This window comes from Peromyscus maniculatus, chromosome 1, assembly GCF_049852395.1.
Source record: "Peromyscus maniculatus bairdii isolate BWxNUB_F1_BW_parent chromosome 1, HU_Pman_BW_mat_3.1, whole genome shotgun sequence".
NCBI classification, from domain to species: domain Eukaryota; kingdom Metazoa; phylum Chordata; class Mammalia; order Rodentia; family Cricetidae; genus Peromyscus; species Peromyscus maniculatus.
In genome coordinates, this window is record NC_134852.1 from 41,954,349 (window position 1) to 41,982,303 (window position 27,955).

General features: G+C 38.7%; 1 protein-coding gene across 1 annotated transcript; it reads right to left on the reverse strand.

Moving 5' to 3' along the window:
- Window positions 1–1,182: 1,182 nt before the first annotated feature.
- On the reverse strand, window positions 1,183–27,340 carry LOC102918626 (uncharacterized). Its single transcript, XM_042275196.2, has 4 exons — window positions 27,225–27,340; window positions 7,861–7,987; window positions 7,614–7,674; window positions 1,183–5,873 (listed from the first exon to the last, which is right to left on the reverse strand). The coding sequence occupies exons 1-4, from the start codon at window positions 27,225–27,227 to the stop codon at window positions 3,830–3,832; spliced, it is 2,235 nt and encodes a 744-aa protein (XP_042131130.1). The 5' UTR covers window positions 27,228–27,340; the 3' UTR covers window positions 1,183–3,829.
- Between the last annotated feature and the right edge of the window lie 615 nt (window positions 27,341–27,955).

The window sequence follows — 27,955 nt, forward strand, 5'->3', positions numbered from 1 at the left end:
TTTCAGGTGTCAGTCACTGATTCCTATATCATCATTTTCAAAAGGTACTTTTCTTTTAGGGTGGATACTCCTACTTCAGTTAACCCAGTCTAAAGAATCCCTTGCACACATGCCCAGAGGGATTTGTTTCCATAGCTATTCTAAATGTCATAAAGATTACAATGGAGACTATCACATTAACTACCTATTAACACTACCTTAACCCAACCCTATAACTCCTAAATTCCTAACCCTAATGCAACTAAAATCTAAACCTAACCTTTGCTCTGGTCCAAAAACCTAGAGGAAACCTAAACTAAATGAAAATCTCTAGAAATAAACAATGCAGAAAGAAAATTGTATGTGGGAGATCTCTACAATGCACCATCAGTTCCTGGTGTATTCATATTCTCTCTCTCTCTCTCTCTCTCTCTCTCTCTCTCTCTCTCTCTCTCTCTCTCTCTCTTCCTCTCCCTCTCCCTCCTCCCCCTCTCTCTCCTGTCAAAAATAATACACTAATGGATTTATGGAAATATTTATTGATGTGGTTTAAAGTGATACAGACTATCTTGGAATGAAAACAATGTGACAATGTCTCCATAGTAGCCAGACTATGTGCCTGTATCTCCTCACCTTAATGGTACAACAACAGAGAAAGATAGCCAAGAACTGGGTCATGGTTGTAATTCTGAAAGCCTGATTTTCATGGAGCTACTTAACTTTAGTTAGGCCATACCTGTCAAAGGTTTGGAAAGCCCCTAAAACAGTGCCATAAGCTAGAGACCACCAGATTAATTTGTTTTTTTTATTTGTGACTTTTTTCGTGTAAGAAATTATAATGTAATCCTAAGTATATAGGATTATATATATTATATATAGTATATAGGATTATTATATATTATATATAGTATAAGTATAAAGTGCATGTTCAAATAATGCATTTACTGCTAATAAATCAAATAAGTATACTTAAAAATTTGGTGAATATAATATTTTATCATTTATTAACATAAAAGTAAATCTGTATATTGATGAAATGGGCATATTTATTTTATATAAAAGATTAAATATTAGCTGAATATTTGATAATGCAGCATATAGAGAAGGTTGTTGTGAGTTAATTCATACTTTGGCTTTATAGTTGTCAAATATGGAGAACATCATGTAAATCAGTAGAAAAAGGCAGAAATACAGTTAGAACCATTTCATAAGTTGTTAAAATATTTTTCTTTATTGCAACCCAATAATCACTGAATGATTTTTTAATAAAATACAAGTCAGTAACTCAAGCAATTTTTAAAGCCACACTATACTATACAATATAAAGACAGATTACTTAGATGTTGATGAATGACACTAGGAAAATAGAAAAGTCTGTTTTCCAAAATTAAATCACTATTTCCATAAGAGCAGAAAACTCTGGTTATTTAGTAAAAGCATTTCAAATTGCAACATTCAGCAGGTCTTGTGTGTGAGCTCAGGTACTTCGGGGAGCTGTTACTTGGCATTCTGTGGCATGACATCACATGCAATATACTTGTTGCATGAACAGAACAAAGTGGAGGTACAGTTAAATCACATGATGCAACATGAATGAATGTTGTCAGAGACATATGAGAATCAATGCACATGTAAGTCTGAACTTCTAATGACTGTGTTCAAAACTTTTAAATGTTACCAGTTGTTTTTTAAACCTCAGTTATTGCAACCTAGTAAGAAATCATGAGCCACAGACTAAAAATCTGTGTCCAACCACAAGACTTTTTGTGGACAATTTCATATCCAAATCAAAACAAACTGTCCCAGTCCCACTGGGCTTATGGCAAGCTGATAAAACAGCTAGTTCTATTTCAAAAGTCTCCAATCATAAAGAAACCATAGAAGGAAAGTAAGAGCCCAGAAAAATTCAGTAAAGGGATCAGCAGAAACAATTATACACCTCAATAGATCCTTCATACTTTTGAAAGCTTGAACTCAATACCAAAAGATTTCCATTAACATAGAAATGTTCATGGTGTATTACCTGCTTATAACAAGTCAACAGTGAAAAACACCATTCAAGGACACTACCATGTATTTATTTCAGAAAAGTGAGACTTTCTCAAGAACTTCAACAGGTCCCTCACAAAGGACTGCTGAAGAAAGAACTGTCATCAGTTCTACACATTTTCCTGTTCCTGAAAACTTTCTATGACAGATGTGAAGGTGCAAGGTAACAAGCTGTTATGACCTGGTTATTCCAGGTTAATAGGTACTGTTACCCAAAGATATATATATACAGTCTCTCAGTATGTAATCAGTGATAGCTACAAACACCAACCTCCTGCATCAGTGCTCTAAATGATACCTTTTTTCACAAACAATTAAAAAAATACAATGCAAAAATTATAGAATAACCATACAAAGAAATAGTTTTAAATAATCATAAAATTTTAAGCAGTGTATTACAAAAATGAAAATTTTTTATAATTATGTGTATAATTTTAAAATTATACAGTGTAAAAAGTTATAAGCAAATTTATTCTTTAAGAAAACATTAATATACTATCAACTAAGTCTATAGTGTTGATAAAGTTTACAGAAGATTAATTTGTCCTATGACTTTATATTCACTTAAAAGTCTCTGATAGAACAAAATCTAGTCCTAAAAACTGGACTCACAATAAGTGCTCTTCATTGGTAGAACATTTATTTTTATGCCAAATCATTTGTTTGACACATATTTACTGGTACCATGCCTAAAATATGCAATAAAGTAACATTCCATAGACTAGAGGAGTCTTGAAATCATACCATATAGCTTAAGTGTATGGTAGGCTACACTATAAGAATACACTATGATTAGGACATTGTCTAATAATCTTTATCACCAATTATGTCTGCTGCTAAAAGTACATGTCTACACTTAGAAAATCTTCATCTCAATGTTTTATTGCAAAAGAAGCAGAAATTCATCACCTAGGGACCTTCTTACTTCTCTTGATGGTGGGAGTGGGAATCAAACTAGAAGACCAGTGCTGAACAAATGAGCTACTTACCTATCTCTTTTCCAATTTTTATTGAGATTGGTCTCATTAAGTAGTTTGGACTTACTATCTCCTACTTCAAAACCAAAGTACCCAAGAGTACAGATCTTCACAATCAGATGCTGCTGGGATCTTCTTCAAACTCAAATCACTGGTAAACACTAGACATTCACAAATTACACAGCTTTTCATTCATGCTATGACACATTGAGCATGATTTGCTTCACTGTTCACATAAATTTGTAGATTCTTCTCCTAGTTGGAGTTATCACATGATTTTTAATGTAATTAAAATGAGCTTTTACTTTTTTTTTACTTTCCAAACTGCAGCAGTTTCAGCCCAATGCCTGTTTTATAGGACTACCTTCATGGCACATTAGCTTATGTATTTGAGAAGATGTTTGAGAAATGAATATTTCATTCATTCATGTGGTTTAACACCAGATATTTTGATGTCTTCAAATGGAACTAAAGATCTTAAGATATATCTTAAATTCGCGGAATTTTCTCCAGTGAGTCCTCTCAAGCTTTCCATAGCAAGCAAGCAAACAAATCCTAAAGCCTTCATTTGTTTTATACTCATTAGCTCTTTTCCCAGTACTTCCACATATTTGAAGAGAACTAGAAATTCTCAACATTCTTGCATGTTTGTTTGCATACATAGGGGTTTTTCCTTAGGTATGCGTTTTTCCATGTCTTCGAAGGGAGCGGTAACATGTAAAGGCTTTACCACAGTATTTGCATTCATAGGGTTTCTCTCCAGTGTGAGATCTTTCATGAATTTGAAGTAAATATGGATAAATGAAGGACTTACTACATTGTTTTCATTCATAGCGTTTTCCTCCAACATGAGCGATTTTATGCCTCTGAAGAGAACTATGACTTATTAAAGCTTTACCACACTGTTTACATTCATAGGGTTTTTCTCCTGTATGAATTTTTTCATGCATTTGAAGGGAACTATGACTTCGGAAGGCTTTATCACACTGCTTACATTCGTAAGGTTTTTCACCAGTGTGAGTTCTTTCGTGCATTTGAAGGAAACAGGGATAAAGAAAGGCTTTACTACATATATTACATTTATAGAGTTTCTCTCCAGTATGAGACCGCTCATGCATTTGAAGGTAGCATGGATAAATGAAGGACTTACCACACTGTTTACATTCATAGGGTTTCTCTCCAGCATGAATTCTTTCATGTCTTCGAAGGGAACTTTGACTTCTGAAGGCCTTACCACACTGTTTACATTCGTAGGGTTTTTCTCCAGTGTGAGTTCTTTCATGTAATTGAAGAGAACTTGAACAACTGAGAATTTTACCACACTGTTTACAGTCATAGAAACCACTATGAGTTTTTTCATGTATTCGAAGGTAACCAGCACTTTTGAAGGTTTTACCACATTCTTCACATTCATAGGGTTTTTCACCAGTATGGGTTCTTTCATGTGCCTGAAGGAGACTGTGACATCTGAAGGTTTTACCACACTGTGTACAGTCATAATGCTTTTCTCTAGCATGAGCTTTTTCATGTAATTGAAGGGAACTGAGGCTTTTGAATGCTTTATCACATTGTACACATTCATAGGGTATTTTCCCACTATGTATTCTTTCATGTCTTTGAAGGAAAGAAGGGCAAATAAAGGCTTTACTGCATATCGTACACTTATAGGGTTTTTCTGCAGTATGAGACTTCTCATGTTTTTCAAGTAAATACTGATAAATGAAGGACTTACCACATTGTTTACATTCATAGGGTTTTCCTTTAGCATGAGTTTTTTCATGTGCCTGAAGATTACTGAAACGTCTAAAGGTTTTGCCACATTGTTTACATTCATAAGATTTTTCTCCAGTATGTGCTCTTTCGTGTACTTGAAGGGAATTGGAAGAACTGAGGGTTTTGCCACATTGTTTACATTCATAGAAACCACTATGAGTTTTTTCATGTATTCGAAGATTACTGAGACTTTTGAAGGCTTTACTACATTGTTTACAAGCATAAGGTTTTTCACCAGTGTGGGTTCTTTCATGTACTCGAAGTAAACTATGATATCTGAAGGCTTTACCACATAGTTTACATTCATGGGGTTTTTTACCAGTGTGAATTATTTCATGTACTCGAAGATGACTGAGACCTCTGAAGGCTTTACCGCACTGCTTACACTCATAAGGTTTTTCTCCAGTATGGGTTCTTTCATGTAGTTGAAGGGAACTTGAGCAACTGAGAGTTTTCCCACACTGTTTACATTCATAGGGTTTTTCTCCAGTGTGAGTCCTTTCATGTACTCGAAGGTAACTGAAATCCCTAAAGGCTTTTCCACACTGTTTACACACATAGGGCTTTTCTCCAGTGTGTGTTCTTTTATGTAACTGTAGGGCACTAGAACAACTGAGAGTTTTACCGCACTGTTTACATTCATAGGGCTTTTCTTCAGTATGACTTCCTTCATGTATATGAAGGTAACTCAGGCTTCTGAATGCTTTGTCACATTGTTTACATTCATAGGGTTTCTCACCAGTGTGTGTTCTTACATGAACTTGAAGTAAACATGGATAAATGAAGGACTTACCACACTGTTTACATTCATAAGGTTTTTCCCCAACATGAGAAACTTTGTGCCTTTGAAAGGAATTTTGATCTTTAAAGTCTTTACCACACTGTTTACAAGCATAGGGTTTTGCTTCACAGTGAGTCCTTTCATGTCTTTGAAGGAAAGAGGAACATAGAAAGGCTTTACTACAGATCTTACATTTATAGGGTTTCTCTCCAGTGTGGGATCGTTCATGTAACTGAAGAGAACTCTGACCTTTGAAGGTTTTGCTGCACTCCTTGCATTCATAGAGCTTTTCCCTGGTGTGAGTTCTTTCATGTCTTTGGAGGAAAGAAGGACATAGAAAGGCTTTACTACAAATATTACATTTATATGGTTTCTCCCCACTGTGAGACCTTGCATGTAATCGAAGGGAACTATGACCTGTGAAAGTTTTACCACATTGCTTACACTTGTAGGATTTTTCCCCTGTATGAGTTCTTTCATGTCTTTGCAGGAAAGAAGAACAACGAAAAGTTTTACTACATATGTTACATTTGTAGGGTTTCTCTCCAGTATGAGATCTTTCATGGGTTTGAAGTAAATAGGGATAAATGAAGGACTTACCACACTGTTTACATTTATAGGGTTTCTCCCCACCATGAGCTATTTTATGTCTTTGAAGGGAACTGTGGCTTCTCAGAGCTTTACCACATTGTTTACATTCATAGGGTTTTTCTCCAGTAAGAGTTCTTTCATGTACTCTAAGATTACTGAGACCTCTAAAGGGCTTAGCACATTGCTTACATTTATAGTGTTTTTCTCCTGTGTGGGTTCTTTTGTGTCTTTTCAGAAAAGAGGAACAAAGAAATGCTTTACTACGTATCTTACATTTATAAAGTTTCTCTCCAGTATGATACCTTTCATGCATTTTAAGTAAATAAAAATAAATGAATGACTTACCACATTGTTTACATTCATATGGTTTTTCTGCAGCATGAATTATTTCATGTCTTTGAAGGGAATTGTTACCTTGGAATGCTTTACCACACTGCTTACATTCATATGTTTTTTCCCCTGTATAAATTATTTCATGTCTTTGAAGGGAATTTTGACATCTGAAAGCTTTACCACACTGTGTACAATCAGAATGCTCTTCTCCATTAGGAGTTCCACTGTGAAATGGCAGGTAATTGAAAGAACTTAGAGTGGTATTACATGATTTACATCCAGAAAGTTTGTCTTTGATGTGAGTTCCTCCATGAATGCAAAATGAACTGGGACAAATAAAGGCTGTTTCATATTGATTGTACTCATGAGGCTGTTCTCCACTGTGAATTTGCTGATATATTCCACATGAACTCAGAAAACCAAAGGATTTTGAATATACCTCATATTCATAAGTTCCACTCACAGTGTGGGCTCCCATGTACATGTGAATAGTTGTGAGAGAATTGGAGTTATACTGCTTCTTTCCATATTCCTCAAACTTATGTGTATATCCAAGGTTAGATATGATGCTCCTATTAAAGGATTAATGATACATGAAAATTTTCCCATACAAATTACATTTACATAGTTCCACTCAAGTAGAAATTTCTGGACTTCTATTGATATTTGATATTTTGGAGGTTTCTCTAAATGGATTATCTTCTTTACTCTCATAGATCAAATGTAGCATTTGACTTGTGTAAACACTGACAGGCACATTACTAGTGGTTACTTCAATAATGACTATTTAGTCATTAGTAGGTCCACTATTCCCTAAATCATAGAAAGCATGCCTTCTGTAGTATTTAATTGTTCTCAAACTAAATGGATTAATGATTCTGCAATATGACTCTTAAAGCTATTATTAGAACAGAAAAGGTCATACATACACTTTTCTCAGTACTGTTTCCAAGTGAATTGTTTTTCAAATCTAAACAGCTTTCTTACATGGAATTACATATCTTTGTGAAATTATTCTAATGGCGAATAATTTAAATTTGTGTTTGCTTTGCTTACTTTATTCATAAATTTTCATAACATATTAAGATTCTCTCAAAAGATATTTTCTCCCACTAATGCATGTAATTTACCTTAGATTTCTCCCAGGATGTTTATACTGCTCTTCAATGGTCTGGTATTCTGATTTGATTCCTAAAATGAAGATGCAGAAAATTTTTTATAAATTATTAGAAACTACAAAAAAAATCCCTAAGTTTCTAGGGTTAATGCACATTGTACTCATGCCTGTCACATAATTCTTCCCTTTCCACATTCCAAATTATAGAATGAAGGAACACTTGTCTAATTGACCAAGTAAAGGAATGTCAAAATTCTTACCCACAGAAACAAGGTTACTGCAGGTTTCCAGCATCACATTAATGTATAGGTTCTTCTGAAAAGGATCCAGCAAAGTCCACTCTTCCTGGGTGAAGTTAACAGCCACATCCCCAAACGTCACTGAGTCCTAAAATATCCCATATGCATGCATAAGAAAATGGGTGAAACTGACAGTACTATGGATAACTGATAAGATGTTTGTGTAATTCTGCAGTCTCTATATGTTTATTCAATGACAGAGAAGTTCTAATGCTACAAATGACATATTTAGGCAGGAAATGGTGAAGTAGGAACATTCCTCTCATTTCTACATCCAAGGGTTGGAGTGTGCTACTGGGATACCTCAATTTCTTATTCTAGAATGGATTATTTAATACCTGTGATAACAAAGTCCTACCATTGTAGTGCATTTCTGTTGAGCTCCTGGCCTGGTTCCAGAGAAGTAGCACCTAGCCCTAATCCTTCCTTTGTTTAACCACAACTTTTGTTTCTCTTACCTTTTGTTTCTCTTATCGCCCTAGGTGAATCTTGTCTGAAAGTCAAGGATCAGATAGTCCTCCAAGGATCAAAGGCCTATGCAAAACTTGGTTCAGGAAATGCGGAAGACCATGGTACCTAATAAATCAAGTAATTTGCACTTGGCATTTGGTCTCTGGGAGTTATTTTTAGGGTGCTTTGAAAGTACAGAAATTAATTGGCTAAACTGTAATGGAAAGAAATAAAAATGCCATAGGTGAAGGGATAGTGCTTTAGTCCTTCAAGGCTGGAACCCCCTGCATCCATGAAAGGCTATATTCATTCTTAAGATGCCTTTGAGTCTTTATTCCATGGATCTGCATGAACCTACACACCCATGTCACAACACAAAGTTACATACTATATATAATGTACAAAATAGAATACAGTCAAGTGGTTGCTTTTTCTTAGCACTTCCTAAGCACAAATAGGAGTTTTACTGATATAAGTAAGTGCACCTAAGATTCTAGGAGACATTACAAACAGAAATGGTAATACTAGTCACTTAGTCTAAATGATTTAGGGAAACATTTAGCATGTTGTCTTTCTGAATGTTCAATACACAGCAATAATGAAAGAACCCATCTACACAATACACTTAGGCTAACAAGTTGTCAAAACTTGTTAAATGGGGAACTGCAAATGTGTTGTGACTATATCAAAGGAAACATTAAAATCTCAAAAGCAGGATACACTCAGCTAAATTTAATAAAGCAATAAATGAGAAGTAATCAGTAATTATCTCAAAAGAACAATTTTTAAAATTTTCATATAGTCCATGATAATTCCACATATAAATATAGTATGTATTGGTCATATTTACCCGCAACTACCTCTTCCACTCCCTCTGTACCCCTCTTCCCAACACATGCCCCTCCTATCTTCATGTTCTCTTTATTTTTTTGTTTTGCTTTTAAAGATTTATTTATTCTAATTTTATGTGTATGGATATTTTGACTATGTGTATTTACCACAGATATCAGAGGAGAGCATCAGATCCTCTGGAACTGAAGTTTTGGACAGCTACCATGTGAGTGTTAGGAACCAAACCTCTGTCCTCTGTAAGAGCAAAATTGCTCTGGGCCAGCTCTCTAGCCTTTGTTTTTCTTTTTGTTTTTGTTACCCACTAAGTCCAATTAGTGCTACCTGAATGTATATCAACAACTTACTAGTGGCCATATACTGAAAGAAAAATTCATCCTTTCCTCTAGCAGCTATCAATTGACAATAGTTCCTTAGTGAGCTGAGCCTCATTGGTCAAAGATTTCATGCTAAAATTATTGACTGGCTTGATGTTATGTAGGTATTATATAAATAACCATAGATGCTATGAGTTCATGAATCCGTGTTATACCTAGAAGATAGCATTCCACAGCTCTCCTCCGCACACTCCGGCTCCTACATTCTTTATAACCCTTCTTTGGTCATGTTCCCTAAGTTGCACTAATAGAGAGCAACTTTCTAATATCCATTCAGTAAACATCAAAGGAAATAGAACAATCAGATGGTGCATGTTTTTACAAGAACTCAAAGTAGTTGGGTATGTTACATGCTGTAGTTCCAGGTACTGGAGAACCTGGGATGTAGGATCACTTGATCCAGGAGCTCAAAGCTTACCTGTAAAGATTCCTGTCTCAGGAGGGAGAATGAGAAGAGAAACATGAAGACAGTGTCACTAAAATGCCAGCTCTTCTAAATTTTAACTTTATAAAAATCTTAACTCAGATTCTTAGTAGTCACCAAAATCTACGTTTTCAAACAAGTGTCTAGCAATTGTCAAAGTCTTCTGAACAATAGTATGATGACTTGTCTAACAAAGATGAAAGATATTTCAAACACATTGCAGACACAAAGAGCCAAAAGTAAAATCAAATTCTCAGAATTTATCAGGCCACCAATTGGAAACTAACGTTTAGTAACTTAATATACAAAAGGAAAGTCTGAAGAAAAACAACTTACGCTGTAAATTTTACTACTCAACAAGATATCATGTCATTGACTACGCATCTGCCTATATACATACTCGACAAGCTAAGACCAAATCACTTCCCCCTTGACATTTTTCTCTTTCTAGAGATAGGATCTCTATATATAGCCCTAGAACTCTCTATGTAGCCCAGGTTGGTCTTGAACTCACAGAGATCCTCTTGCCTCTACTTTCCTTTTGACTCTTATCAAAAAAATCCACTTCTTTTCATTGGTATACTCCCATCTCTGGGAACACACCTGCTGCTTCCATGAAGTATTTCAATGAATTCTTTGTCTCTTTATGTCTTGGTAAATTATCTTTATTTGTCTGTGTTATCATTCCATACACTTACATAGTAGTATGATGGCTTATCTTGGGACTCTCTTTGTTACTGTTCCATTGCCGTGGAGAGATACCATGACCAAAGTAACTCTTCTAAAAGAAAGCATTTAATTGGGCCTTGTTTAGAGTTTGAGAGGATGAGTCCATTATCATCATGGCAAGATGCATGGTGACAGGTAGAGAGAGCAGTAGCTGAAAACTTTACATCCTAATCTTCAGGCAGCAGTCAGGGAGAGGCAGTCCTGGTGTGGCCTTCTGAAACCTCAAAGCCCACCTCCAGTGACATACTTCCTCCAATAAGGCCACACTTTCTAACCCTTCTAACCTTTCTCAAATAGTTCCACTCCTTGGTAACTAACCATTTAAATATATGAGCCCATGGGCCCATTCTCATTCCAACTATCACAAGAACTCTCTTCTTGCCTCCCTTGCCTTCTCAATTCAACTGATGGCACCTTGCTGAGATGTCTCTCCAACAAGACCTAAAGGATTTAGGAGTATGATTTCAGTTCATTGTCTCCCATCAAGGCACATACAAACTAAAGCATTTTGTTTGGCTTCCTACAGAAAACCTTCCTTATACAGACACTGACAAAAGCAACTCTCTGATGAGAACTTAAGATGAAGAAAAAAGGAGGACAGCCTGCTATAACCCATGACTAAATGGCTACCTTTTTCTGAAATCACCTCACTCCCTACCTGTGGTATTTTCTCCAGTCACTCTATTCCTTTACCCACATACATTCTCCTTCACATACTCATTCAAGAGCTTCACATAGGAAACTCAGGAAGCAAGAAAAAGTCGCATCCTCTTCCTCAGGAAATATTCTTCTAAATGAGGTATCCAATGAGGACTCTGGCATCATCCACATATGTGGCTCATTTCTTGTGTCTGATCTGTCCTTCAGCACTACAATTTCTTCCAAATTAAAATCTTTCATCCTGGAGGGAGATGCCTTAAGTCTCAGGAGTTAAAAAGAAGTTCCATAAATGTACCAGATTCATAACTACTGGTGTACTCCTGAGAATTAAGTAGTTTTTGCTGAGACATAGTGGCCTAATACTTTGTCTTACATGTATGTATTTACATACTACCTCCTCTGAGTTCAGAAGAGGAGGCAGATATAATCTAAGAGCTGCAGGAAGGCATAGAGTATTGTATAGCAATTTCTACCAAGTTGACAGATTCCATGCTGAAGGGAGGTTCAAGACTCAGGAAGTGCTAACTTTCATCATGCTGGAAGGTGCTATGCAGATCACAGTGGGAGAAAATACATCAACAGTATTTCTCCAGCCAGTCCTGCATGCTACAATATCTTCCTGCCAGGCTCACTGGTACAATAGTGGCATAAAGGTTACAGAGTAACCAACTGCTTTTAAACTGGATCTTTGGCCTGTCCTACAGAAATTCAGATGCAAATATAAACCTGGTTAAACACTCTTGGTTCAGAAGGTTACAAGTCCTTGGAAGGAAGCTATTATTGTTATTCATGCCTATGACTATAAATTAATTCTGCCTCTAACCTTGACCAGAGAAGCTGCTCTCAGTAGTAGTCAGCAGTTAAGCAAAAACTCATAACTTTTCAAAGTGTCTAAGCCTAAACAGGATATCTATATCAACTTCCCCAAAGCACAGGGAACATCACAGAAGTATGAAAAGACTAAGGGGCTGGAGGGGTAGGGAAGAGTACTCTCTAATGATGTCTTTGAAACATGACATGACCACTGTACCCATATATTCACTGTAGCTATGAGTACCTGCACAAGATCAACTCAGCATCCCAGCAGACAACACTAATTGGACTCAGTAAGTTATTGACCCCCAAGCCCCCCCCCCAAAAGAAAACAAAAGGGCACAAAGAGAAAAGGGTGACTTGTTGATGGTTCCTGGGGGAATCTGGGATTCCTGGAGGGAGAGAGGAGGTGCATATACTCAAAATGCATTGTTTACATTTATGAATTTGTGAAAGAATAAATAAAAATAAATAAAAGATATTCCATTTAAAAACAGAAAATCAGAAAATTTTCATTCCATTCTAGAAGGAGGCTCATCAAGACTCAGGAAGTAAGCAGCACACAAGACTCTGAAACTCCCCTTTTGATCACCAGTTCACTGAACACAAGCCATAAGGTCATTAATAACTGAGAGGCTTGAGATCCAGAAAATCCAAACCACAAGATGAAAGGGATGAATGATAGGGTTCACACACGTCTCCAACAATTTCACATTTCCCACAAATCATAGGAAATCTATGAGTTCCATCTACAGGATGAAGAGATGGCCAGTGGTTAAGAGCACTGGCTGTTCTCTCTTCCAGGGCACCTGGGTTCAATCTCCAGCACCTACATGGCAGCTCAAAACTGTCTTTAACTCAGTTCCAGGGGATCTGACTCCCTGATATAGGCATACATGCAAGCAAAACAACAATGTACACAAAATAGAATAAATAAATCATTAAAAATTTTACTCCTTTATAAAAAAAAATGTAAAAGTTCCATTTAAGGCTACCATACTCAGGTAGAAGGGAATTCTTTTGGGATAAATGAACCATTCCTGTTCTACTTGTTACCAGCTAAGACATTTCAGCAATGAATACCCAAAGATGCCTGGTAATAAGTGTCCTACAGGACCATATCCCAAACCAAAATTGGAGGGTAAGTGGAAGCAGAACTGACCCTCTCCTTCAGAGTGGGATGGGTCATCTGAAATTTAAAAAAAAAGAAAAAGACCTCATGTTCAGATCAAACTTGAAAACCAACAAATGTCACTAACTCTGATCCTGAAGTATGACAAGGATGTCTCTTCTTTGAGGAAGGACAGGAACCTGAGGTTGTAGAAGCTCCCATGCTCACCATGCCTATGACAAGCCTAGGATAACCCTACATTTGGCAAAGATTATGACTACACTGCCAATTCATGAACTGCATAATTCTCCCTAACTTTTCTGACTTAACATTTTAGTCCCCAGTCCTCCTCACTGGCATGAATAGCTAACATACTTCATTTCCCACTTTACACCTACAGGATATCTTTTCATTCTTTTTTCATCTTTCTTATCAAGCTGTTTGATTCCTCTACAAGGTAGAGCCTCACATCCAAGTTCCAGGGACACATATAATATTTAGTGGCTCCAGAGGCCTTAGGGCATTCTTAATACATTCTATGTCCAACAAACACCAGGAACCCCAAACACTCTCCCAAAACTATCTATAACAAATAATTAGAGCATGAACCCATTATGGAAATCAATTTGAGGATTCCTCAAAAAAAAAAAACATTAAAAATAGAATTACCATATGAACAGTTGTGTCACTCCTGGGCATAGAGCTCCACACACTACACAGAGATATTTGCACTTCTATGTTCATTGCTGCTCTACTCACTATATCAAAGAACTATAACCAACCATCAGTAGATGAATGGGTAATGAAAACCTGTTAAGATGTATAAAATGGGGGCTGGAGAGATGGCTCAGTGGTTAAGAGCACTGGCCACTCTGGCTATCCTTCTAAAGGACCAGGGTTCAATTCCCAGCACCAACATGGTAGTTCACAACTGTCTGTAACTCCATTCCCTGGAGACATGGCATCCTCACACAGACATACATGCAGGCAAACCCCAAATGTACATAAAACACACAAACAAACACACAAACAAAAAAGATGTATAAAATGAAACACTATTCAGCCTAAAGAAAAATAAAATTTTGAGGAAATGGATTGAGTTAGAATGTATACTATTAGGCAAGGTCACACAATCTTAGAAAAAGAAAAAAAAAACACATGTTCTCCCTCATATGTTGATCCTAGCCTATGATGTATATATGTAAGTAATGTAAACAAATATATCTATGGTTACAGTATAGCATGTAGAAAGAACAAGAAAGAGTAAATATTAAGTGATGAGGAAGATTGGAATGCAGGTTAAAAGACACTGGGATCATGAAAGAAGTTATATAGCTTATTATTTTTTTAATTTATCTCTGTCATGAATTTTCTGCAGGGGAGGAGGGGAAGCTGGTGGGACTTTTATGGGACTTTTATATTTTTATGGGACTAAAATTATACTTACTAGTGAAAGTATAAAATCCAATTTGAAGTTCCACAGCTTCAGAATGGCTATTGTAACCAAACTTGACAACCTGAGTTTGATCCACAGGACCTCCTTGGTTGAAGAAGAGGAACAACTTCTTTGAGTTGTCCTCTTACTTCTACACACCCATGCATGCACGCACTCACACAAACCAATAAATAATGTAACTTTTAAAATGTTAAAATGTTTAACTCTAGGTTAGTGGTTCTTAACCTGTGGGTAATGACCCAGATGGGGCTGCATATCAGATATTTATTTTACAATTCTTAACAGTAGCAAAATTATAGTAATGAAGTACCAACTAAATAATTTTATGCTTGTGGATCACCACAATATGAAGAACTGTATTAAAAGGTCATTAGGAAGTTAAGAACCACTTTTGGTGGTTTTAAAGAAAATGGTCCCTAAAGGGAGTGGCACTATTAGGAGATGTGGCCTTGTTGGAGTAGATGTGGTCTTACTAGAGTATGTCACTGTAGGGGCGGGCTTTGGGGTCTCTTCTCAAGCTTCACTCAGTGTCTACAGTCAGTCAACTTCCTGCTGCCTTCCTGTATACTGCCATGTTCCCCATCATGATGATAATGGACTGAACCTCTGAAACTGTAAGCAACTATCTCAATTAAATGTTTTCTTTGTAAGAGTTGACGTGGTCATGGTGTCTTCTCACAGAAATAAAAAATCTTAACTAAGACACCACTGCTCTAGATAGTGTTACAAATAGGACATGCTATGGAAATATCTCCCAATTTCTATCATGGACCTTTACACTAATCTTCCAGGTGGTATTTGCAACTGCTTTTCCGAGTGAACATAAAGTATCTCTCACAAGCACAAAGCAATCAGATTGTTCATCACCTCATCCCCTAGTAGTAGCTAAAGATTTCCCTCTGGAAAAGGGATTGAAGTTAAGCTCCACTTAGACCAGTGGTTCTCAACCTTCCTAACACTGTGACCCTTTAATATAGTTCCTCATGTTGTGGTGACCCCAACCATAAAATTACTTCATTTTTACTTCATAACTGTAATTTTGCTACTGTTATGAACTACAACATAAATATTTTTGGATACAGAAGTTTGTCAAAAGGGTTGTAACCTACATGTTGAAAAGCACTGCCTTAAACAGGAAAAGGAGGAACAAATGTTAGATCATGAGGCTAGTCATCTAGCACAGGTGACCTTTTCCCTAAATGGACAAATAAACAAGATAAGATGAATACAGTTTATGGGATTCCTAACTGGTTCATCTCCCAATGCATTCAACACTGGTCAATTCTGATTAAGGTTACTTAGGTCTGCATCCAATTCCTACTGTAAGACCCATAAAAGACTACTGAGTACAGCAAAACATACATACACATACATCCCTACCACTCTTAGTAGTTCTTTCTCATTTTTTTTCCTGAATAAATCTGCATTTACTTTTGTTCACTCCTTGTCCATGTTTCCTTACTCTTCTTGGTATAAGACAAGAACTCAGAAAGTACTGGCTCTGGATGGTTTTGGTGACCATTAGTATCTGGCATCCTATCCTCCTAAGTTAAGTGGCACTCTCAAAATATCTGCATCAGAATTATAAACAGGAAATCAACACAGAAAACCAACAACAGCAAAACTTGGTTCCTTAAAAAAAATTAAATTAATAAGCCTATTCCAGGACAACCAGTGCTAAATAAAGAGACCTTGTCTCAGAGGAAAAACAAAAACAGCAAGAAAAATTAACTAGCCTAGTCAAACTAGGAAAAATGACACAGAATTACCAATTAAAGAGTAGCCACTGGGGCTGGAGAAGGGCATAGTGATTAACAGCCCTTACTATTCTTGCAGAATACCCAGGTTTAGTTTCCAACATCCTTGTAGAAGCTCACAAATGCAAGTAACTCTAGTTCCAGGGAATCTGATGGCCTCTTCTGAACTCCAAGGGCCCCAGCAATCATGTATTACACACAAACACACACACACACACACACACACACACACACACATGCACACGCACACGCACACACACATGCACACACACAAACACATAAACATATACACACTCTGACCATCATTAACATGACAATGTAAAATAACATAAAGAAACACAATGAATGATTGCTTAACAAAAAGTTAGTAATGTAGATGAAATGAGCAAATTCTTTGAAATGGAACCTTCTACCAAAAAAAGCATACAAATAGAGATGGCTGGATTAATAGGCCTATGTGTATTAAAAAAGGTAGTCAATAATGGATAACTATTTTAAAAAAATGATACACAAGATCTCAGCCATAAATTCTTCCGAACACTTAAGAACTGGAAATGTAAAATTCTGTATAATGTCTTACTGAGAAACAAGTTCCTATTTAAACTATGAGGTAACCATTACTAGAACATAAACACACACACACACACACACACACACACACACACACACACACAAGAAAATTTACAATCACAAAAAAAATCTGTAATAAAGATTAGCAAAATAAGCCAGTTGGGAGACAGAGGCAGGTGGATCTTTGAGTTCGAGGCCAGCCTGGTCTACAGAGAGAGTTCCAGGACAGCTAGGGCTACACAGAGAAACCCTGTCTCGAAAAAAAACAAAACAATAAAAAAGATTAGCAAAATAATATACTACTAGCTGGGTGTAGTGTGGCTCTTTCCAGTAAAGCACTCTGGAGGTTGAGGCAAGAGGATTGTTATAAGTTCAAGACCAGATAAGGGTACATAGTAAGAGAATTCCATGTCTACCAGGGCTACAGAGTAGGAGGTTCCATGAAAAAGAAAAAAAAAAAGGCATTGGAAAGATAGTTTGATGGTTAAGAGCATTTCCTGCCCTTCCAGAGAATCCAAGTTCAGTTCCCAGCACCTACATGGTAGCTCACAATCATCCCTAATTCCAGTTTCAGGGGACCTGAAGACCTCTTCTGGCTTCAGTGAGCACTAGGCACATACATGGTGCACATACACACATGTAGGCAAACACTCATATGCATAAAAAAATTAAATAAATATTTAAAAAGCAACAAACAGGGGGCTAGAGCATCTAGCATCTAAGAGGACTAGCTGCTCTTCCAGGAGACCTGGCTTCAATTCCCAGCAACCACACAGAAGGTCACAACTATCTGTTAATTCTAGACTTAGTGGATTTGATGCCTCTGGAAACTCCAACTTTACCAGACATGCAGGAGGTGCATAGACAAACATGTGGACAAAAACCTTACACAAAAATAAATAAATACAATTTAAAACAAAAACAGCTGGAGGTGTCAGCCAACACGATAAACCTCAGCACTCAGGAAGCAGAAGAAGGCAGATCTCCAAGTTTAAGGCCAGCTTGGGCTACATAGTAATACCTTATCTAAAACAATAACAATAACAAAAAGTATATACCACAATAAAGCATCAGATTGAAGGCCAATTCATGTTTCAAACTCCAGACTGTGGGTAGAGTAAGATAGTAGTTCAAAGATTTGGGTTTTATCCCAATCAACTGTAAAAGTAGAAGAAACTCCTGGTCAAAAGAATAGGATTTCTAATATGGGTGGAGACCTAACATTTCAGTTGGGCTGGTTCATTCACTTTGGCTAAGGGACCACCCCTAGGAAAATGGGCTGAATAACTAGTTCTTTAATGAGATATTGTAATTTTTCCTCCCCAGAATCCCTTCCGCTAGTGCAGGAGCTTACAGACTCTGATGAACCAGCCTCCCTCTAATTTAGGCTTAAAACTAGGTTCATTCCTGTTTATGATTAAACCCTTGTTTCTCAAAGACTGGGCCTTAACTACAAATGGCTCTGTACTGCCTGTTCCAGGAAATTGCATCCATTGTTTCAAAAAGTTACAATCATCTTGTAATCTTACCTTGGTTTGAAAAGGTTGTTATGACTACATGTTGTTATGACTATCTTGTGTTACCAACTACCAATCATGTCTTTGTTTCAGGAGGTTGTTATGACTAACTTGCTATGCTTATGTTCAGCTCTTGTAACCCTGCCTATTCTGCCTGCCAACTAGGCATTTAGAAACCCCCTAAGTTGTTTTCCTCATGTCCAATGATGACCTCTGGAATGTCCCCTTAGGGGGAGGTGGCCCATATACACAAATTTAAAAAAGCTTTCTTTAATTCATTTGGTCATGGTGATTTGCATCAGTGGTCTTTCTCCTTGTATCTTTGGTATTAGCAACCAGACTATAGCCACAAAGGATGGTAAATCTGCCAGCTTTTCTGAATTGTAGTCAGAAAAACTAATTTTTCCTATCTCTTCTAAGCATGCTTTTCTTAAGAGTCTGGGCTTCTGAACACATTGGCACAGGAGAACACTTCCTAAATATAATACCAGTAGCACAGACACTGATAGCAACAATTAGTAAATGGGACCTCCTGAAACTGAGAAGCTTTTGTAGACAGGGTCAATAAGACAAAACAGTAGTCTACAGAATGGGAAAAGATCTTCACCAACCTCACATCTGACAGAGGGCTGATCTCCAAAATATATAAAGAACTCAAAAAGCTAGATTTCAAAATACTGAACAACCCAATTAAAAAATGGGCTACAGAGCTTAACAAAGAATTCTCAACAGAGGAATCTCAAATGGCTGAAAGATATTTAAAGAATTGCTCAATATCCTTAGTCATCAGAGAAATGCAAATCAAAACAACTCTGAGATATCATCTTACACCTGTCAGAATGGCTAAGATCAAAAACACTGAAGACAGCTTATTTTGGAGAGGATGTAGAGCAAGGGGAACACTCCTCCACTGTTGGTCAGAATGCAAACTTGTACAGCCACTCTGGAAATCAGTATGGCGGTTTCTCAGAAAATTGGGAATCATTCTTCCTCAAGACCCAGCTATACCACTCTTGGGCATATACCCAAGGAATGCTCACTCTTACCACAAGGACACATGCTCAACTATGTTCACATTGGCACTATTCATAATAGCAAGAACCTGGAAACAACCTAGATGCCCCTCAACTGAAGAATGGATAAAGAAAATGTGGCACATATACACAATGGAATACTACTCAGCAGTAAAAAACAATGATATCAAGAAATTTGCAGTCAAATGGATGGAACTAGAAAATACCATCCTGAGTGAGGTAACCCAGACTCAGAAGGACAAACATAGTATGTACACACTCATAAATGGATAGCAGATGTGAGGGAAGAGATGGCCAGACTGCAACCGACAGCTCCAGAGAGGCTAGCTAGCAGGAAAAGACCCTAGGAGGGACACATGGATGACCCAGCAAAGGAGAAGTGGATGAGATCTACATGAGCAGACTGGGTGTGGGGAGGGGGGTGGCAGAGGGCAAGGAGTGGGGAATGAGAACATAAGGAAATGGGAGGGTCGGGCTGGAACAGGGACAGAGTGGGAGGGTAGGGAGGGAGATACCATGATAGATGAGGACATCATGGGAATAGGAAGAGGCAGTATGCTGGGGAGACTCTCAGGAACCCACAAAGATGACACCACCTTGGACTGCTGGCAGTGGTTCAGAGGGTGCCTGGACTGGATTATTCTGGTGATCAGTCTAGCGAATACTCTAACTATCATCATAGAGCCTTTGTCCAGTGACTGATGGAGACAGATGCAAAAATCCACTGCCAGGTGCCAGGCTGAGCTCCAGGAATCCAATTGATGAGAGATAGGAGGGGTTCTAGAGGTGGGAAACGTTGAGATCATGATGGGAAGAAGTGCAGAGATGACTGGCCACACTGTTGGAGGCCCATGAACTGTAGACTAGTGTCTGTGAAGCCCCCACGGGACTGAACTAGGGCCTTGGGATACGGAAGATGGTTGTTTGGCTCAAACTGTTTGGGGAACACCCAGGCAGGGGGATTGGGATCCATCCCTGGTGTATGGGCAGGCTTTTGGGAATTCGATGCCTGTGGTGTGGCACCTTGCACAGCCTTGGTACAGTGGGAAGGGGCTTGGACCTGCCTAGGCTCAGTGTGCTGGGCTCGGCTGACTCCCCATGGGAGACCTTGATTTGGGGGAAGTGGGGATGTGGGGTGGATTGGGAGGAGGGGCTGAGAGATGGGAGGAAGGAGGAGGAAGGGTCTGTGGCTGGTATATGGAGTGAGTAGAAAATTTCTTAATAAAGAAATTTGGAAGAAAAAAAAGTCTGGGCTTCCCTCTGCCAGCATTTCGGGGTTTCATTCTCTTAAGCTACCTTCCTGTCACATGGCTGCTTGTCTGCCATGTGTCCGATCTCCATGTCAGCTTCAGTCACATGTCTTTTTTACTTCTATTTGTCTCCTCTAGGCAGCAATTGAAGCTTTATGGTTTGCATGACTTCAGATTCTTCTTTTAAACTCTAATAAAATTGTCCTTGTGCTCCATTTGAGTCCATTCTTAAATTATTTTGCTGAGTCCAAAATTCCCAAAAGTGGGCCCCAATGTTCCTTCTGTATCATCTGGAAACCACTAGAGGTTCCCAGAATTCCACTAACATTTGGAGGTACACAAATTGATTAGTGCTGAAGCCTCTCTGAGAAGAAATAAGCCTTATCTTTCTCTGCTGTCTGGAAGAAGAAAGTCTCTCGTTTTTTCTTCTCAGGATTTTGTGGCTGACTGATGACCACATGGTGGGAGGTAAAAAGTACTACCTTCTCTGGGCACATGATTCTTCCTTCTTTTCCTCTCCACTATTGTTCTCTCAGAGGACCTGGAAGACTAGATTAGACTTAAAATAAGGGAGAACAAACAGAAAGGCTCGGTGTGGTTAAATCTAACTGCCTTATACAATGTAAAACAGTTTCTTTTCTAAATGGGTAAAAATACCACACACTGAGGTTTGAAACAGGATTAGCTATTTTATTTTAACAAGTTAGTTTCACAGGTGTAAGGAGCTACAGAGGTAGACCTCATCCAAATCCCCCAGAATGTTAATTCCTGACCTCTATGCTATCTTGGTCAGAGACCACACTAGATTCTCGGCCTTTTAGTTAAAGGGCCCACCCTCATAGTCACATATATTTTGTAAAGGAGTTTCTGAGTAGTCATATCTTAAGCTTTACTGTATATATGGAATTGGAATGACTGTTGCCTAGAAACCTAGAGTTGGAATGATTGGTGCCTGGAAACTGTTTTCCAAATGTACAAATTAAATATACTGACAATGAACCTCCTGGCATTAGATTCATTGAAGTCCAAACCAAGTTGACAAAGTAAATCTCAACCAAGTTTACATTCTCACCTCTTCTTGGATCACTGCCTGCATTGACACCTGGAGGATTCCCCTCAGTCCACCACCCTATACATGGACAGTTGCTATGCTTTTACAACTTGTATGTCCACAGTATGATCTATAAAGAAAGTAAGCTTCTCACCAATGGAGAAAAAGACATTAAAAGCAAAGAAAAAATCTAGACCCTCCTAGAAGCTATATGGCTTCCCCTATAAATTGCTGTCTTCTACTGCCAGGCTGCTGAACTAGCTGCCCTAAGACAAGTGGGGCCTATGGATATTCTGGTGAGATAACACAACCCACTGCTGCCTGAGACTCCATGGTAAAGAAAAAATGGATAACTCAAACCCACTATTTGATGAAGGACATAAGTGGGAAAGATCATTGTCCCAGAAACAACTGGTAAGGCTCTGGTAACTGACCTTCATCAGGCTATTCATCTGGGGTCCACACAATTTTGCGAATTGTTCAAACTAAGGTATGTTATACCTTGACTGGACAGCCTAGCACAGGGTATCTCAGTCAGATGCCAGGTTTGTGCTCAAGTAAATCCTAAAACTGAGAGCCTTTACCCAGAAGGATTTCTGAATGAGAGACTAACACCCAGGCAAACTTTGGGAAAACTGACTCCATGGAGGATAAGGGGAGGTGGAGGAGGAATAAAAGTATTTCCTAGTTTTTATAGATACCTTTTTGAGCTGTGAAGAAACTTTCCCAACTTGGACTGAAACTCCTCAAATAGTAGTTTAAAAGCTACTCCAGAAACTGGTCTCCTGATTTAGCCTCCCTCTAGCATTGAGGTCCAGTAAAGTCCTAGTTTTCATAGCTAAAACCTCTCAATTAATAGTAAAAACTTTAGGGATAGACTGGAAACTTCATTATACATCTAGACCTCAGAGTTGTGAGGAGGACATTAAAAGAAACTCTAACAAACCTCTCATTAGAGTCCAGCAAAGTAAAGATAAACCTCCTTCCTTTGTTTAGCTTTGGACCCTCTGCACCCTATATAGGGAGGGATTCATACTCTATGAGATTATGTTTAGAAGACCATTCCCACTGCTTCCCAGGCTCAGAGACCAGTAAGGAATGTAACAAACCCTCAAATTTTAGAAGGCCCCGAGCTCTTACCACAATTGACTCGATTATGGAAGTACCATTTAGGCCATAAAGCTCAGCACACAGACAGCACAACCTGTAAAAATGAAAACAAAGATCTAACCCATGAAAGTCCATAGTGCTGGGAAAGTCTCTGCATGTACTAACATTGTTTTTGGCTTCTGTAGTTCCATTTCTGGCTAACTGTTCTTGTTAACTGAAGTAGAAAAACCCAGAATATGGTTTTTATGTTTAAAAGCTCACTCTGAGAAAGGCTCAATAGTACATTGGGATCCTGAATACCCAATGTAGTCACTGGCTAGCTAATAAAGACTTTCTATTTCCTTAAACCTATGTCCAAGAACTCTTCTCTGGTGGATACCCCACAACATCACATGGTTGGAGAGGCTAATGGGTTAAGATCCTTTGATGCTTTTGCAAGTGATCTGGATTCAGTTCTCAACAACCACATGGAGGCCAGAAACTAACTCTAGTTCCAGGGGATCTAATGCCTATGTGGCACATACATGCATTCTGGCATATACTCATAAACATATAATCTTAAAAAGACAAAACCTATGCTGCAAAACATGGACAAGGTGTATAATGTCATAGTGAGCAGAAATAAATAGAATTCTTTGACCACAGAAAATCCCTAGACCCAACAAAAATGCAAGGAACCAAAAATTATAGCAGCCATTATCCTAGCACTTGCAAGGCAGAGGCAGGCATATCAGAAAGTTCCTGGACAGCCAGAGACACAGAGTGAGATCCTGTCTCAAAAAAAAAAAAAAAAAAAAAGTAAAATACTAGATAAATGATCTATTATTTCCCTGCATATCTGCAGCGAACATTTGGGCATTAATTTAAAGCTTGCATTCCCACCAGCTGTGGGAATGCAAGCTTGTACAACCACTTTGGAAATCAATATGGCGCTTTCTTAGAAAATTTGGAATCAATCTTCCCCAAGATCCAGCTATACCACTCTTGGGCATATACCCAAGAAATGCTCAGTCATACCACAAGAGCACTTGCTCAGCTATGTTCATATCAGCATTGTTTGTAATAGCCAAAACCTGGAAACAACCTAGATGCCCTTCAATTGAAGAATGGATAAAGAAAATATGGCACATATACACAATGGAGTACTACTCAGCAGAGAAAAACAATGACATCATGAGGTTTGCAGGCAAATGGATGGATCTAGAAAAAAATCATCCTGAGTGAGGTAACCCACACTCAGAAAGACAAATATGGTATGTACTCACTCATAGGAGGATACTAGATGTGGAACAAGGATGACTGGACTGCTATTCACATCACCAGTGAGGCTACCTGGAAAACAGGACCCCAAGAAAGACACGAGGATCGCCCAATGATGGAGAAATGGCTGAGATCTACATGAACAACCTGGACATGAGTGGGAGCAATGAAAGGCGAGGGTCGAGGGAAAGAGAGCGGGAGATCCCAGCTGGATCAAAACAGAGAGGGAGAACAGGGAATAGGAGACCATGGTAAATGAAGACCACATGAGAAAAGGAAGAAACAAAGTGCTAAAGAGGCCCACAGAAATCCACAAAGATACCCCCACAAAAGAGTGCTGACAATGGTCGAGAGACAGCCAGGACTGACCTGCTCTGGTGATAGGATGGCCAAACACCCTAATAGTTGTGCCAGAAACCCCATCCAAGGACTGAGGAGTCTGGATGCAGACATCCACGGCTAGGCCCCGGGTGGAACGCCGAGGAGTCTAATTAGCGAGATAGAGGAGGGTTTATATGAGTGAGAATTGTTGAAGCCAGGGTTGGATAAAGCACAGTGACAAATAGCCAAATGAATGGAAACACGTGAAATATGAACCAAAGGCTGAGAGGCCCCCTGTATCAGGCCCTCTGAATAGGTGAGACAGTTGATTGGCTTGATCTGTTTGGGAGGCATCTAGGCAGTCGTACCAGGTCCTGGGCTCATTACATGAGTTAGCTCTGTGAAACCTGGGACTTATGCAGGGACGCTTGGCTCAATCTGGGAGGAGGGGACTGGACCTGCCTGGACTGAGTCTATCAGGTCGATCTCGGTCCTGGGGGAGGCTTTGCCCTGGAGGAGGTGGGAATGGGAGGTGGGCTGGGGTGAAGGAGAGGGGGGCAGAAGGGGGGAGAACAGGGGAATCTGTGGCTGTTATGTAGAACTGAATGGTATTGTAAAATAAAATAAAATAAATTATTCAAAAAAAGCAAACTTGTAAAATTACTAGATAAATGATCTATTATTTCCCTGCATATCTGCAGTGAACATTTGGGCATTAATTTAAAAGCATCATTTATACAGCCCCAACGATAACAGGTGTTAGAAATACATGTAACTTTAAAGGCCTTTAATAAAAATCTATAAACACAAACTTTAAATTCTTAATTAAAACATTTAATTAATAGAAACATTCCAATTGTAGATAGAAATCCTTAAAATTAAAAAAAGAAATCTCAGTTTGAAAACACAGGGCTCAAGAGATGACTCAGCATGTTAAAGGTGTTTAGTGCCAAATCTGAACACCTGAGTTTGACACCTTGGACCCATATAGTATAAAGAAAGAATTGATTCTCTCAAGTTGTCTTCCGATGTTATACATGCTCAGTAGTGTGCCTATCTACAAACATATATACACAAATAAATGATTTTTAAAAGATTTATAGATTCAACACAATCTGAAAAAAGTCCTACTTACATTAATAACAAAATTGATTGTATGGGTAATATGGCGGGGCAAAAGCAGTAGTTCTCAACCTTCCTAATGCCACAACCCCTTAACATAGTTCCTCATGTTGTGGTGATCCTCAACCATAAAATTATTTCGTTACTACTTCATAACTGTAGTTTTCCCACTGTTATGAATCGTAATGTAAATGTCTGATATGCAGGATATCTAATAGGAGACCTCTGTGAAAGGATCATTCAACCACCCTGAAGTGGTCATGACCCGTAAGTTGAGAACCACTGGGTTAAAGATATGGCTAGGCAGTTAAGAGATCTTGTTCTGGCAAAGAATCACTACTGGGTTCCTAGCACTCATGGTGGCTCACGACTATCTAACTCCAGCTCAAGGGGATTTAATGCTATCTCTGGCCACTGAGTGCACCAGACATATGTAAAATGCAGACAGAAATGTAGGCAAAACATTCAAACACATAAGATAAATCTTAAAAATAAAGTTATGTGTGAAAGGGAAAACTATCAAAATGGTGAAAACATGGGACTGGTATGTAGCACAGTTGGCAGAGTTTTCCTAGCACCTGGAAGCCTTGGGTTCCTTTCAAAGCACCACATAAAACCAGGCATGGTTGACACATAACTTTAATCTTTAGCTCTTGAGGTGAGTGAAAAGAGAAAGATCAGAAGCTCAAGGTTACCCCAGTTACAAAGTGAGTTTGAGGCTAGCTAGACTTGAGTTATGACTGTCTATCTCAAAAGAAAAGAAAAAGGTCAACACACTGGAACAGTACACTCACTTACTACCATCATCTAATTTTAAAACTACCATAAAAACAATCTACTTCTGGCGGGCATGGTTGACGCACAACTTTAATCACAGGCAGAGGCCAGCCTGGTCTACAAAGAAAGCTCCAGGAGAGCCAAGACTCTATAGAGACCCTATCTCAAAAACCAAAATAAACGTTCTACTTCACAATAAACAGATGAAGAGAAAATTCAGAAATAAATGTGCAAAAATACGAACTGTTTTTTACAAATGAGCAAAGGAAATTGAATTTCCTTTATTAACTAACAGTGGACCACCTTAACATCTATATGTAAATATATTAATGACAGACTTTATAACCTCCACAATAATAACTCTAAGTACATCCTAAACCTAAATATGAAATGCGAACTGCAGAACCTCTTAAAGATAACTCAGAGAAGCTAGACCCTGTAACACATGCACACCTCCTGAGGTCCCACACCAAAGTGACGTCACCGACAAGGACGGTGAGAGTGGTGGAGCCTCCTGCCATGGTGCTCAGCACTCTTTGCTGACACAGCCTGAGGGACAGAGCTGACCACAGCCAGGGAGCTCTCTGACACAGCTCCTGCTACAGCCTCAAGGAGGATCCGCTACTCGGGCTCCCGGCGCTCAGCCCGCTGCTCCACCCGGTCTGGGAACAGTGGCCCCTCGCTCACCATGACCAGCTTCCGAGTTTGCCGGTGCTCTCCTCCCAGTTCCTGGCAGCGGCGTTCAGATCACAGCCCAGGAAGCACCTCACTAAGCCTAAAGCGGCTCCGCTGTTCAGCAACGAAGAACCCGGCTCTCGCTGCCCAGTAGCACCCCTTATTGGACAGCCTGTCTGGCTCCTCTGATTGGCTAACGAGATCTGAGTGATAGGAGCAGTTCCATTGTGGAGGGAGTGGAGCCATAGAGACACAGACAGCCACAACCCCCAAATTACAGACATGCAAAATTACAGACATGAGGGAGCTGTGGGTAGATTTGCTTTTAAGAACTTACTCCTGCCCTCTAAGGCTGGCTCTTCTGTCTTATATTCCATAGGCAGAGAGTCGTTCATGTGCACTGTCCACTACACAAAATGGCCAATTCAGGGATCGCCTTGCCTCACAGTGGGGATTTTTACACGTAAAAAAAAAAAAAAAAAAATTAAAATTTTTGACTACGTGTATTTAATTAAAATAAAAACGTAAGAGAAGCACTTGTGTTGTGAGACCAAAATGAGCCATCTTAGAAATAAGACCAAAATGCTTTCACCCTAAAATTAAGGCCTAAGATTTCTCCTTTTGGGAATAGGCCATTAGTTACTGAAACCAGTCAGTTCAGATTCCAGAAACCAAGAAGTGTAAAAGTACAGAGTCACAAGATAGTCACGAGGTAATGCCTGCCAGACTATGGAATTTCCTCT